At 35.0% G+C, this 15,597-nt stretch overlaps 2 protein-coding genes across 2 annotated transcripts in view; one reads left to right on the top strand and one right to left on the bottom strand.

The window, feature by feature from the left end:
• The window catches only part of LOC117610861 (trace amine-associated receptor 1), a 274,562-nt gene that overhangs the window by 205,641 nt on the left and 53,324 nt on the right, over positions 1-15,597 (bottom strand). The window lies entirely within an intron of this gene.
• Positions 4,916-7,032, top strand: LOC117610854 (uncharacterized). Its single transcript, XM_034338684.2, has 2 exons — positions 4,916-5,698; positions 5,776-7,032. Exons 1-2 carry the CDS (start codon positions 5,676-5,678, stop codon positions 6,104-6,106), a joined length of 354 nt encoding a protein of 117 aa, XP_034194575.1. The 5' UTR covers positions 4,916-5,675; the 3' UTR covers positions 6,107-7,032.

The following is a 15,597-nucleotide window of genomic DNA, read 5'->3' as shown; positions in this document are numbered from 1 at the left end:
GATAGCGAGCGACGATTCGGACGCATTGACGTAGACGTAGATTCGGGGTTTACATTATTAAGAAAACAAGAGAGCTTTACACTTTCTATAATGTAATTTCTATAAATTTTTCATAATAACAACTGTTATCAAGAATAAGTATTATAAAAAAATCCATTAATGTCTAGAAAAAATCGCATATTTATATAATTAAATGTACCCCTGCGAATATGGAAATTTTATGCCTATGCAATGTAACCGCTGACTTCTCAAGTTTGAAAATGCACATATCTCTGTTTAATACATCAAAATCTTTAAATCTTGTTTCAAATTGTTTCTGAATCTCTACTAGTATTGACGCGCATAGTACAAAGGATGCAACTGTATATTGTTCAGCGATCTCTTTACATGCTGGAAAACGGTACAATTCGTTTGTTCCTAATTCTATAATAAATAATTTTAATTGATTTCGAAACTCGTTAATATGGCCAACTAAATGGGATATATTTTGATTTTCTTTTTGTAAATTCATATTTAAAAAGTTAAGATGTTGTGTAACATCTCTTAAAAATGTGACATCTCTAAATTTTTCTTCAATATCCGTTGTATTTTTTTGAACCTCATTTTTCAGAAATTCTGGAATTACATTTCTTAGAGTGAAAAACCGTTGTAAACATTTTCCAGCACTCAACCAACGTACGTCGGTATGCAGAAGTAAATCTCCATATGCCGCATTAATATCTTCTAAGAAATTTCGAAATGTTTTATGAGACAGTGATTTATTTTTCCCTCTAATCAAATTTGTAATATCTGTTACAATTTTCATTATTGTGCTTAGCATTAAAGTTTTACCACATAACGGTTCCTGATGTATTATGCAGTGAAATGTTGCACAATTAATTCCTTTCTTTTTTAATATCCTCTAAACCCATTTTTTTGTCCGACCATTGATTTTACACCATCTGTAACAATAGCTGTACACTTTTCAAAGCCACCATATTTCTCCATTTCTGTATACACTGCGTTAAAAATATCTATTCCCCTCGACGTCGAATATAAAAGAATTAATGCCAAAAGTTCTTCGTGAATTGAAAAATCATCATTCACAAAACGTACAAAAATTAATAACTGACTTACCTCGGTGATATCTGTACTCTCATTCAAACAGAATGAATAATACCTACAATTATTTATTAAGGATTGTAATTTCTCTTCCATGTGGTTACTAATTTCAACTATACATTCGGAAATCGTTTTCCGCGATAGTGGCACTTGCTCAAAATTTTTCACTGCATTTTCATTCCCAAAGGCTTTAGCCATTTCAATGGCACATTTTTTTATTAATTCGCCGTCTGATAAACATTTTTTTGCACGTGCAATTTCTAGTGCAACAGAATAAGACGCCGTGAGACTCTGCTGTTGAGACTTGGAGGTAGAAGAAGAAGGATCTGTTTTATTATTAGTTATTTTTCTTTTATACTTTAACTTTAAATCAGTTACTAGTTGTTCTCGACATTGTGCAGAATATGATTCGTACATCTTTGCATGATACGTATTATAATGTCGCATAATGTTACCTTTCTTAATATTTTTAAGTATTTTATAGCAAATTAAGCATAAAGATTCTCCTCTAAGTTCAATAAAAAAAAAATCTGTCTCCCAATTCATTTTAAATTGTCGATTTTCCTCGCGAATTGTTCTTTTTGACATAATGAAAGTGATGTGAAGGTTCTACGATTAATGGAACTCTTTGTTGTGAATTTCATGGAATGCACGATGCAAGCTGTTCAATTGACTGAACAGCTCCTCGTATATATAAACTTCCAGTTTCCCCTATTTCTTCCACACTCCGCCTGCGCATGGTGGGAGGCGCGGAGAAATAGAGAAGGAAATTGCATCTGGTTCACGAGCCGCAAGTTGCCCAGGCCTGGTCTAGACCAGGCCTATCTAACTGCTAGAAGCAAAAGAGCCACTGCTCCTACACTTACCGCTTCAAACTTCTCCCACCATCCAGTAGTGTCAGTAGTGGGGCAGCGGTTTCTAGCAGCTAGGACTAGGAATACGCATCAAATATTGGAAGAGTCAGTAAACCAACTGACGATGAAAGAGTGGGGGGGCCCGAGCGTGAGCTGCGTGGTGGGAGAAGGAGAGTGGCCCGTGGGCCGCAGGCTAGACAGGACTGGTCCAGACTCTAGAGCGGGGCTCTTTTCGGCTAGTTTTCAAAGGCTACGCCCCATTCCTCCCGCCGCTCGCCGTACCCTGCGCGAGGGCCATAGTCCTCGAGGCACCTCAGGCGCGTGCGGTAGGAACTTTTCAGGGCGCATTGAGGCTACACACGTATCAATAGGTTTCCACATCACGCATGGGGTACGATTCATATGACACGCGCCTGAGGTGCCTCGAGCGGTGGGAGAAAAGGGCTGTAGCCTCTGAAAACTGGCCGAAAAGAGCAGTTAATTTCGAGCCCTGCTCTAGAGCGATGAATTAGCTGTTCATTAACAAAAAAAATCAATTTCCTCATATCAATGTTTTTCGAATGTATTTAGGTAATTATTTAGATTATGGACGGCACCTCCGATTTCGATGATTTTTATTAAATATGTTGTAGAAATCAACATTTTGAACAACTTTTTCCTATACATATAACCGCCGCTCGGCCTTAGTTTTCGAGATATTTTCGAAAAATTACCTGTATTTAGCTTCTCAAATGTCTACTACCTTCGAAAATGGTGACTTTAATGGAATTTATTAAAAATTATGATTAGAACGAGCGTTTAAAGATGAACATTTCGTAAACACCATTTTTCACCGAACTTTTCTTTTTTTCTTCTTATTGATACTCTACAAAATCTATTTAATATTGTGTGTCCATTTTGATTATAAATGAAGAGTATTTGTCTAAAATGAGAATGCACCTTGAGTTAACGTTTCACGTAAAACATAGTTTTTTCCATTTTTCCATTGCCATATCCATCATTTCTGATATTTAATTATAATATTGCCACAATGTAAGATAATAAATCCTATTATCAAAAAAATTACGGATTAGTCTGTTCATTTCAAAGTCTGAACAGCTAAATTTTAGTTCTGGACCAGTGTGCAGTTCTGGTAGTGGGATCATTTTGATGCAATATAATTTGCACACCTTTTGCAAAATTTATTGTTTTTATCGTTTCTTTTTTTTTTTTTAAACACAGCAGTAAATATGTAATATTATTTATATCAATTTATTTATATAGAATTATTCGATAAATTTAGGAAAATAAAGGAAAAATAAAGGAATATAAAAAATACATAATGAAAATCGATAGAAGAAGGTAGGCATGATGGGAATGCTAGAACAATATTGATTTGGACTATTATATTTGTTGAAATTGTGTCTATAAAAAAATATGGTAATTATTTAGAAGTTTGCCCTCCTCACCGATTTTCGTGACCTTGAAATATGTTGTCAAGGTCATCATTCTAAACAAATTTTCCCTATACATGTTACCGCCGCTCGGCCTTAGTTTCCGAGATATTTGCAAAAATCTTTAGTTAAACTTAGATTACGAGTACACTGTATTCTGGGGAAAATGGAGACTGAATGGTGATTGAAAGAGTGATTGAAGTGGTTTAAAGTTAGGGTTAGGGTTAGGGTTTTGTTTTTGATTTTTTCACGTTTTAATTACTCTTTCTTTCACCTTTTATATATTGTATACCTGTTATTCATTTTGTGTTTCGTCAAAAATCGGAAACATTTCGGCCATCATGTCGAAAAATGCCATTATACGCTCATTAACATCATGTTGACGTCGGAATAAAAACTCAGCTATATGTATATCCCACGTAATGAGACGTACGAGTTCCATAACGAGGAATATTAGCTCTCATATCACGCCATGTACGCTCTAAACCTAAACCTAATTTAAACCTGACCTAATCCTAACCCTAACCTCAAACCACTTCAATCACTTTTTCAATCACCATTCAGTCTCCATTTTTCCCGGAATACAGTGTACAGTGCACATATGAGATGTTGCGGAGGTTAACTAACAAAGTAGTGACTCCTCGGTCTGGCCCGCCTAGTCCCCACGTCGTCACGCACCCACACCACTTGACTTTAACTGACACGCTGTTGCATAGGTATACCATTTCCGTATTTGTTCTTGCATGCTTTTTCAGGAATGAGAAATGAGATGTTGCGCGTATGATTGGTTGGAGTTTATGAGTCACGCCTAATGCACACGCACCACGGAATTAAATGTATTGTTAATAGATTGCATTTAGCGTATTAATATTAAGCGTAACTATTATCTGTCCGTATTAAAAATAATTGTTAATAAATAGTTGTTGATGAATATAGTGAATGAGTCTGTTAATAACGATTTGAAATTACCCAGAAAATCCATAAAATGGAAAGTGAAGTTGTAAAATAGTGACAGATGTAGTAGTTTGTAAAATATTTTTTCCGATGTAAAATTTATATGGGTCCTGAAGACAGTCCTGAAACCTAACCATGTGGGCTAATTTGTCAGGATGATTGGCAACAAGGAGTGCTGAAGTCTTAAACGTTTCTATTCAATCGCGAAAAACTGACCGTATACCTGGAAATTTTATGATAACAATTAAACAGCTTTTAATATTGCAACGAGGTTTTTCCAATGTTTTTTCCGCTGACCAGCAGTCTGTTCGGAGAAATCCACCAGTGCACATCGAGCGAATATATCCAAAACGTTTTTAGTTATTTAATTTATATTTTTTGTCTATTATACTAGTGTAGTGTTTTACAATTTAGTTTAGTTTAGTTTTGATTAGTTTACTTAAGTATTTTGTTCTTAACTTTAGTTCATTTTTCACTTTTTTAACTTTTTTTACTTATAGTGTTTGTGTTAGTAGAATAGTGTTAGCGTTAGTGTTTTTTATAGTTTCTACTTATTATTACTATATTATTATTTTCCATTATTAAATTAAATATTTAAAAACGACATGGAAGCTCGTAAGAAAGGCCAAACTATTCGTAGCGGGACCCGAAATGTGATACGGCGTGTGATTAGAAAGTGTGACGAGGAATGTAATAATGGACAGTATCTGTACGCAGTGCACGGATTACACGGGTGTATCGGTAGCTTCGATATCGCGGATCCGCAAAGAAGCTGCGCAATCCGCAGAGGACCAACTTTTATTATTTCCCGGCAAGAAGCGACCACAGAGAGAAGATAAAAAATTTCACTGCTCAGAAGAGAACAGAGTTGTAATTCGCAGAATTATTGAAGAATTTTACACGGAAAAAGAAATTGTGCCCAGTGCTCCGAAATTGTTGGCTGCGATTCGAGAGAAGATACACTTTCCTTGGAAAGTGGACACGCTCTACAAATTATTGAAAAATATGGGATATAGGTGGAAAAAAAGCAACAATATAAGGAAAGTGCTGATAGAGCGACCGGCTATTGTGGCGTAGAGAGGAAAATATTTAAAAGCTATACAATTTTATCGCACTTAAAATAGAAATATTATCTATATTGATGAAACATGGGTGGATAATACCCTTTGCTTTGGACAGTGCTGGAAGAGCGAAGAAATGCTTGGCGTAATAAAAAATAATAATTCGTCGCATCGATTTATTATTGTACCATGCGGGTGGAGCATCAGGTTTTGTGGAAGGTGCTAAACTAATATTCAAAGCGCGCAGTGAAAGTGGAGATTACCACGGCCAGATGAATGCGGATAATTTCGAAAGGTATGTTAACGTGACACGTTTGATATGACATCCTATTTGCTTCTGATACTTTTTCCTAATACAAACATTTTTAACAGGTGGATCCAGGAAAAAGTTCTGCCGAACATTCCAGAAAATACCGTCATTGTCATGGACAATGTATCCTACCATTCGGTGCAAATAAATAAGCCCCCAACAAAATATGCCACGAAAACGGCAATGCTGAATTGGCTAATTAAAAATAACATCCCTTGCAACGACCAGATGCGAAGATACGAATTGCACGAACTAATAGAGAAAAACAAACCACAAAATAAAATATTTAAAATAGATGAAATTATAAAAGCACATGGTCACACCACGTTACGACTACCACCATATACATATGTGCGAGTTAAACCCCATCGAATTGATTTCGGCTCAAATTAAACGCCAGGTACGAGAAAAGAATCCTGCAAAAATGTTGCGATCATGTTGAAAAATTGGAAAAAAGATAATATAATAGATCGAAAATCGGTGAGGAGGACAAACTTCTAAATAATTACCATAAATATTAGGTATACTATATAGTGTTAACATCTGTTTATCAGAATATGTTAACATAAGCTTTCCAAACTTAACAAAAGATGCAAAAATATATTTCTGAACATAGTGACAATGTCCCGTTTTGTTCTATGTAAGTACAGACGCACGCTCCTATTTAATTCTATCGCTCGATAGAGAGAGCTGCATCGAAAAAGCATTAGTAAATGTATTTTAGTACGCAAGACGTCCAAATTCTGAAACTAAAAACGAATTAAAGGAAAGAGCGATTTTTTATTTGAACAATGTGAAACACTATTTAACATGTTCCTTCCCATACGACTTGATGGCGTCAAGAGTAATTTTGAGGCATCATCGTGTGCGAACTCTTAAATAGCAAAAATATAGCAATATTCTTAATTTCCTTCATGCGTATAAATATCAGTATCCATATCATCAACTATTTAAAACTGTGTTTAATCAATACAAAAATTCATTCTTTTTATGGTTAAAAGGATACAAACAGACATATATTAAAAACAGTTGCTAACTGTAATTGATTTTTCCAAAGCACGGCGCGCAACAGCTCGCAGGCAGCTCATCGACGGCAATAAAATTTGATAACTTTGACATTTCAGTAGCTTCTATCATGAGATTTACGGGGTACTGAAAAGACCCTTCCTAGATGCTATAGACAAAATTGCAGGCCACTACGATATCCGTCTTGAGGTGATTTATCACTTTGAAAATGAGAAATGTTATTTATGGCAAACTACAAGTTGCATTGTCGTGTGTAACATTTTTTAAATTGAACTCCAAAATTTCCATGATTTATATGGTATACGGGGTGTAACATTATTAGTAAACATTGGTTGAAAATTTAAGCATTTTCGAGATATTATCATCATGATAACTTACTGGCTTTTACATATCGCATGCGATGTTTTTTCCAATGTTTATAAGCCGCTTTTCCAATATTCTCATTCAATTTCCATACATACTTCATAACAGAAAATTTGATCGGTGTGGAAATAGAAGGAGGAGACGTAGAACGTCACCTATAAATATGGAAAAGCCAGTAGTAAATCTATTTATAATAATTATAATTTATTTACTTATATACGTGCTTTTGTCGTTTTAAAAAATTACAATTTGTTGAAATCGTGAAAAAAAATAGTGAAGGGTAGTTTATGAGTCTATAATGAAAATTTAAAATATGTCTTTCGTAGATTCAAATAAGTTATGTGCATGCTGAAAATTTCATCGAGATCGGTCAATGCAATTAAAAGTTATAGGTAATTAAAATTTCCGAAAATCGCGACTTCACCTAAAATCATAACTCATAACTAAAACCATAAAATGTTGATCTATCACATAATCTGAAAAAAAAAATATATGGTTCCATGTAAAAAACAAAACTTGACCATCATATCTCTTAAACTAATAATGCAAAAGATTTTTCGGTCAACTTGTAGATAAGGTACTCCACCTCCGATTTTGATGATTTTTAAATATGTTGTAAAATTCGTCATTTTAAGCAACTTTTTTACTCTAAGCTATATGTCGGACTCGATTAGTTTGCGAGATATTCGCGAAAGAATTTTGTTACTACTGCAGCGAAATCTGCCTACCGTTTTTGTGAGCAACAGCGTGTGGTCCGGTTCCTAATCATACAACGGGTGAGCTGAAAAATCAAATTATAACATTTGATTCGCGTGGTCGACCGCCCAAAGGCGGCCGGAATATTAATATTGTTAGAATAGGCGCGGTTTATGGCATGGCGAGTTTAGAAATAGGTATTTTTTGCATTCGATAGTTTTCCCTTGCCATATGCTTGCCAAAGGTTTAACGGTACCTGGCAGAGCTCAGAATATTTAGAAAGGCCATGCCATAAATCGCACAGACCCGAAAGGTAACTCTGCCGCGACGACAAAAGGGGCACGTTGACCTAGAGGAACCACGTGCGATTTCTGGAAAACCCAGAACAACTTGCATTTCCTTCCCCGTACGAAGGGCACATTCCCCTTCCAGGATCTACCACGCCAAGGGCGTACTGGAAGGGAAGAACTGTGCCTATATAATCGACGTCAAGTGGCTCGAAGGCAGATTTTCTTAGACAGAGCACAGTACATATAGAACGTAGACATAGATACACAGAATTTCCTCAAGTGTAACAAATTTCAATCTACACATTGTAACACACACACACACACACCACCATTAATTACGATTAAATAGTTCAAAATACTATCGACATAATTATTATCGGTCCCAAGCCGATCCAACTTGGGTGGTCCTTCCACAATCCATAGACGGCACTCCGTGCAAATACTCAGGATCTATCAACGTCCTAACAAATATAATCTGACCTAACCTAACCTACACGTATAAGTAATAGAAAAATAAAATATTGTTACTTACATGTTCAGATTGGGTTAGGTTATGCTATATTAATATTCCGGCCGCCACGCAAGTCCGATATCAAAATTGTTGAAATTAGTTAAATTTAATTTTAAGCTTACGCGTTATATGAATGGTAATCGGGCCATGTGGTAGTGTTGACAGAAACACTAGAGCAGGCCTGTCCAAGTAGGGGAATTTACTCCTGGAACACATGTTTCGGATCCCCTTCCAACGCTGCTCCTTCAAGCTCCATCTCTCCGACGAGACAGTACCGCCGCTAGGAAAGACGGAGAGACGGTAGTCGGAACCGTTCCATCTTAGTTGAAAGAGCAGCGTTGGAAGGGAACTCAAAACATGTGTTTCAGGAGTGGATTCCCCTACTTGGACAGGCCTGCACTAGAGAAACGAGGGTCGCTTACCGACGCACACACAGCCGCGGACATATACGTGCAGGAGAAATTCAATGTAATACAGTGTGATTCTCTCGCTACGCAAGACAAAAGCCGTGCCGCACAATCGAACCCTGCTGTTTTTATGGGTAAAGAGACCCAGGGGCCATATCGCCGGACCCAAAACTGCTCAGTGTGTGTTTATGGCTGAGACGACAACAAGAAACGGAACAGCAGGGGTTCCATTGTGCGGCACGGCTTTTGTCTTGCGTAGCGAGAGAATCACCCTGTAGTACTCATAGCTTTTCGCGAATTTCTCGTTAACTAATCGAGTCTGACATATAGCTTAGAGGAAAAAGAATGTGGCCGTCAATACCATAATTATGGCCTCGAGCCATAATACGTAAATTTACAGTTTAATTAGAATTGTTTTTAATAATTTTATGGTACAATTGAAAATAAAAAAATATTTGTTAAAAACTACGTTTTTAAGACGGACTAAAAAGTATAAAATAATTTTTCCTAGCCCCATGTTGATAGTCCTGAAAATTTGTGATTGTACATTTTTAAGAGCTATGAAAATGTAAGATTTAAAACGAAAAACGTGAGGCGCATGCAATAGATAATTGATGCATGAATAGTTCACCTAAGTCACTAACAATTTCATTGCACCGCAAATGATATGAACTGTTGTGTGAGTTTTCTCAATGGCAGCTACTCTCTACACTCCTTACTATTATCTTGCGCCCCACGTTTGTCGTTTTAAATCTTACAAGTATTTTCATATGTAGCTCATAAAAATTCACAATCACAAATTTTCAGGACTATCTGTACGCAGCTAGGAAAAATTATTTTATACTTAAAATTTAAATAATTGTTTCTGCTTTTTATTTTTATTTTATTTTTATTTTGTATTCTTTTCAATTAAAGCCCACTAAAAAATTATCGCAAACTAGTACAGTTGTCCCTGCATTGTCTAGAAATGCGTCGAATAATAAAACAAATGAATCGGGCGACGCCGATGTAATCATTCTTGATCGAGCCTCTAACGAATCAAGTCTACAAATTTCAGCCTAGCCGAACCTAATAAACAAACAGACAAGTAAGCGATTTAATATTGCATTGTCATCCAGTTCTGAGCTATGTTTAAAGTTTCAAGTTTCTAGGTCATCGGGAAATTAGTTTAAAATCAATTGCAAAATTTGTACCGAACAGCAGACAAGAAAGAGAGTTGATAAAAACCGGTTAATAATAAAACGGTCAATATTAGAGAAATGATTTTTATTACTGTAGATAAATACGGCGAGATTGTCTTTTGTTGCGAACGTTCTCGTACGCATGATCGACGCGAAATTTCGCTGGAGATCCGCAACAATACTAATAATAATTATTTTGAAAACATGTGAATGTGAGAGGAATAGAGTAGAGGAGCCCGAGAGATGGTAGTAGGGAGAAAGCGCCAAGGAGAGCTTCGCTCGAAAAAAGTTGCTTAAAATATCGAATTTTACAACATATTAAAAATCATCAAAATCGGAGGGGGAGTACCTCATCTACAATTTTCATATCAACAATATTTTGTATCATTAATAGTTACGGAATAACGGCTCTGTCACACTTGGGCTGGGACACCCTGTATGTATACGTTTAGTTTAGGTTAAGGTAATTTCTGATAGGGTCGCAATGACGCGTCAAAGGCTTGTAGGCCTGGCGAAGCGAGTAGTGCAATGCGTTTCCTCTCTCAGATGATACAGTGAAAAGCCCTCTTTCTGGAAAATCCTCCCAAAGAAACAAAAAGGGGGGAGATCGAAAATCGAGAGAGTGGTGGAGGAGCTTACGAACGGGACAGTTAGTCGTCGAGTGTCGTCCTTTTGTAGCGCGTCGTTAGTAGCCTAGTCGTTTGTCGTAATTTCGTCGTAGTTTTGTTGTCCGTAGTTTAGCCGTAAGCGTATCACCATTTATGCCAAATATATTATTCACTCTCACCATCACAAAATCCCACATTTATTTACATTTTGAACTGTCTTTTGAAAGTAGGGTTGATGGGTGGTATGATTCCCACCCCCAATATATACCTACACTTGATACTTTGAAATTGCACATATGAGTGCCTTCAAAAAATAATTCCCACCCCCTATGATAGGGTTAAACTATAAGAAGGATGCAGATAACGTCAATCAAATTTTTCATTAAATTTTCATAGAATTAGAGTACATAGAAAAATATTAATTACGTGTCTCAACGTTTTTGATAATGGACCTCACCTTAATTACCTTAATGGATCGTAGAGATATCAAGCTCGAAACTTCTGCGTTAAGTATAAGAAAGTTTTCACATAAAAAAAGTATTCAGTGGCATAATGATAACGCTTTAAGCAAACATTTCGCTAAGTACGGCATTGAAAAATGGTGCTTGAACGAAAATACCCTCCGTTATGGAAGTTGTATTTTTAAGCATTATATCTATATGATTTTTTTTATTGGTAATTAATTATAGTACGCTGTTTAGAAGTTCGTTGATGTTTATTGATTTTAGTTAGGAAAGTGAGCTTGTATGAAATGAGCATTCGTTTACTGGTATAATTTATTAAATCAAAATTACGAAACTTTTTCTACCATTTTAAAAATATTCATAAATTCATTGGTATTATTATCCTGCTATTCTATCAATATGTATGCATTTTATCAATGTGTATTCTATCAATTTATCAATACAAAATTGTCAATACCGTAAATACATTCAGCACAATATTTCCATTTTTATTTTTTTTAATTTTATATAAATTCTAAATATAATATTTCATTATGTGTGCAAAAATTTGCATTCAAAATATTATTTTTTCACGTTATTTTGGCATGCATAAAAAGTTATTTTACTTTAGTCATTTGATTATAAATGAAACAATATTTACAAAAATAAATATTTTTTACAATTTCTGGAATCCTACGCAAAAATTATTTGTATGACGTACATAAAGACAATTGTAACATTTTCTTAAAGTGCTCAACTGAAAAATGTTGTTTTTCTAGTCCTTCCTTTTTATTTTCAAGGTGAAACCGAATATAAAAAGTACCTATCACACGAACGGCGACACTTTTTCCATATAATAGAACACCAGCGTATAAAGAGTACCGTGTAAAGCGAGCTACCAGAGTATTATCAATAGCAGCTTTCAGACGATCAATATTTATTGTCAATACTTCAGTTTTTATCAATCCACCTTGTCAATATTTTGAATATCAACAATATATCAATGTATTCCCACACACGTTCAATAATATTGCTCATATACACAAGGTGTTACGTTTCAATCCAAATTATGAAATATCTTATAAAGGGTTGGAGCTATCAAAAAAATGTTTCTACAAAAATTAATTCGCTTAAAAAGCCACGTTATATAATAAAAATGATTTTTATGGATGATTTTAAAATGATTTTAGTGCCAAAAATAAAGCTAAAACAATTTTATTTAAATAACATCCTACATTTTTCTATTCATAATATTACAGCGGTTGTTAGGACGAATTCAACGAATTGCTATATTATGTTATTCTGTTTAGTAAAATTACAAAATTGATGTGATTAAAGTTGTGTATAAATGAATAAAATAATTTTCGGCAAAGGTGACGGTAGTGAAGGGGTTAAGCATTTTTAAAAGAAACTGGAGCAACGCAAATTCCTATCTCAACGAAATATAAATATCTAGGTATACTTGAGTTATTCTGTAAAATGCGGTGCAATTTGGAATGCAATTATAGCATCAGAAGTAGAACACTTATAATCTATTGATATGATTACGAACTGCAATAAATATTTAATTATATTACAAAATGATTTACAGCCTTTAGTTGAACGTTACGGTCTCGAAAATCAATAAATATCCAAGCAAGGCAATTACAGTCTGAATTGTTAAATAGTGTTTATCGTACTAATGTACCACACCAATTATGCATCCTACTGTAATTAACAGACTCAAATTTTGTTGAACATATCTGAGCCCAATTACGTAATAAAATAGGGATGAAGTTCCGAATACGACCGGTCGCCGATCAAGATGAAATTTTAAGGGGGCGAGGGGAGGGGACCCGAAATATAAAGTGGTATCTTCGGCTTCCTATTAGTTTTCGAGATATTAATTAAAAACTTTCGTACAATACATAGAATTTTTCCTATACAGACGTAACTAACACAACCGTCTTCGCTGTAGTAAGTTGACATCGTCAAGAGCCGAATAGCTGTTGACACAGCGGGGGTTCCAACCTGACTATCTATAGGGTGTCCTATTCAAAACTTTAGAGATACGACGACTGTTGTAGCGTTGCCGGCCGCTTTCCGGCGGCCGCAAATTTATTTAGCCTAACCTAACCTACGTATAAATCAAATGTGTTTAATTCCTTGAGAATTAGTAATACAATATAAAACATAACGTAATGTAACTAAAAAAATGGATTTTACATGGTACACCCTATAGAAACGTAAGACGATATTGCTATGGTGTGAACGGCTGTTCGACACTTCACGATGACGGTTGCTACAGCGAAGACGGTAGTGTTAGTTACGTCTGTATAGGAAAAATTCTATGTATTGTACGAAAGTTTTTAATTAATATCTCGGAAACTAATAGGAAGCCGAAGATACCACTTTATATTTCGGGTCGTCTACCTGCTCCCAACCAACCCTCCAAATTTCATCTTGATCGGCGACCGGTCGTATTCGGAACTACAGCCTAAAATAGTAAAATATAATATTGGGAATAAAAAATCCTTCAAAATGACTAGCAAATCCTCTCTTACTCCTTTTCAAATCCTCTAAAAATCCTCTCCACTATTCAGAAGATCGCCCTGTAGATCATGCATTTGTAACTTCATCAACCACGACCGTATCAAGTTACTCTACTGCAAATATAAACTGAACGCGCGAATCATAAGTAAAGGGATATTTACTTACCTTTTTTGTCCCCTACGTCAATTTCAAAAAGAATATTAAGAAATGTGAATAAACAATCTATGTACAGTGGGCCGCAAAAGTATTCGGACACCGTTTAAAACAGAATACCTTATTTAAAATTGGACCAATTGGCTTGAGGTTTATTGAGAAGCTATACACATTAATTTACTAACAATCAGTCATACCATCCTAACACTCATCAATAAAGCAATATTATGAGTAGAAAAATATAGAGTGCAATTTTAAAAAATTGTCTGACTTTAAATTTCCCCCACTATTTTACCTACACAAAAATCATTTAAACCACATAAGGTATCCCTTTAATTCAGACAACTTTTGTAGAAACAGTGTTTTGATAATTTCAACTCTTTATAGGATATTCCCCCATTCACGATTAAACGTAGTACCGGGTATGTAATTGTGAATATGTACATAAAAAAATTCTTATTTTTTATTTTATTTTGCTTTTATTATTATGACGCGTTCCACCTGCAAAGAGTATATTTTGTTACAAGCCCAGCGGAGGAAAGAGATTTAGAAAATTAAAAATATGAGTTATTAACTCGCCTTTATTAACCCTCGGACCATGGAGAAACCTCCAATTTTAATTTAATTTTGTATTTCATATGTTCTTTTAACAATTATTCTCAAAATTATCTTATGATTTCAAAATTACACATTTAATTTTAGGTTAATATCCTTGTATACAGGGTGTCCCAGCTTAAGTGTTACAATTCCGTTATTCCGTAACTATTAATGATACAAAAAATTGTTGATATGGGAATTGCAGGGTAAAAGGGGGCCTATGTTTTGGCCGAAGTGAAAAATCTTTTGCATTATTAGTTTAAGAGATATGATGGTCAAGTTCTGTTTTTCAAATGGAACTATATATTTTTTTTTAGTTCATGTGATAGTGCTTCTCAAGACGAATTTATTAAGCTTTAATGTATACACTCGGTTTTAATTACTTTTCAAGATATAACGTTTACATATTTCCCGATTTTCACTAGATGCGTCTTGGTTTGAGTAGCAAGTCGTAAAAGCGGGCCTATTGTTGCGGTTTCTTATTATTTGGGTCTGCCGTTCCTAGTCTAGACCCTCGCTGTGGCACTTACCGCAACAATAGGGCCGGTTTTACGACTTGCTACTCAAAGCGAGACGTATCCACTGAAAATCGGGAAATTTGTAAACGTTATATCTTGAAAACTAATTAGAATTCGTCTTGAGAAGCACAATCACCTGATCTGAGAAAAAAATATATGGTTCCATTTAAAAAACGAAACTTGACCACCATATCTCTTAAACTAATAATGCAAAAGATTTTTCACTTCGGCCAAAACATAGGCCCCCTTTTACCGTGCAATTCTCATATCAACAATTTTTTGTATCATTAATAGTAACGGAATAACGGAATTATAACACTTAAGGTGGGACACACTGTATGTTTCAAAAGTTTTTTAAGAGGCTCCGCTATTAAAGAGTGAAAGGAATTTTTTGATAATTAAAATCGTTATTGTATATTATTGAAACCTCGAACGAATATTTGATCTGCAAATATTGTATATATTTGTGATAAATTATTTATGAACACTGCGTCACCAATTCGCGTGGACTATACGAGTACTCCTGGCGATATTAATATTAATATTATAACACGAATTG

Source organism: Osmia lignaria, chromosome 8 (genome assembly GCF_051020975.1).
Source record: "Osmia lignaria lignaria isolate PbOS001 chromosome 8, iyOsmLign1, whole genome shotgun sequence".
Taxonomy (NCBI): Eukaryota; Metazoa; Arthropoda; class Insecta; order Hymenoptera; family Megachilidae; genus Osmia; species Osmia lignaria.
This window is presented reverse-complemented; position numbering and strand designations above follow the sequence as displayed.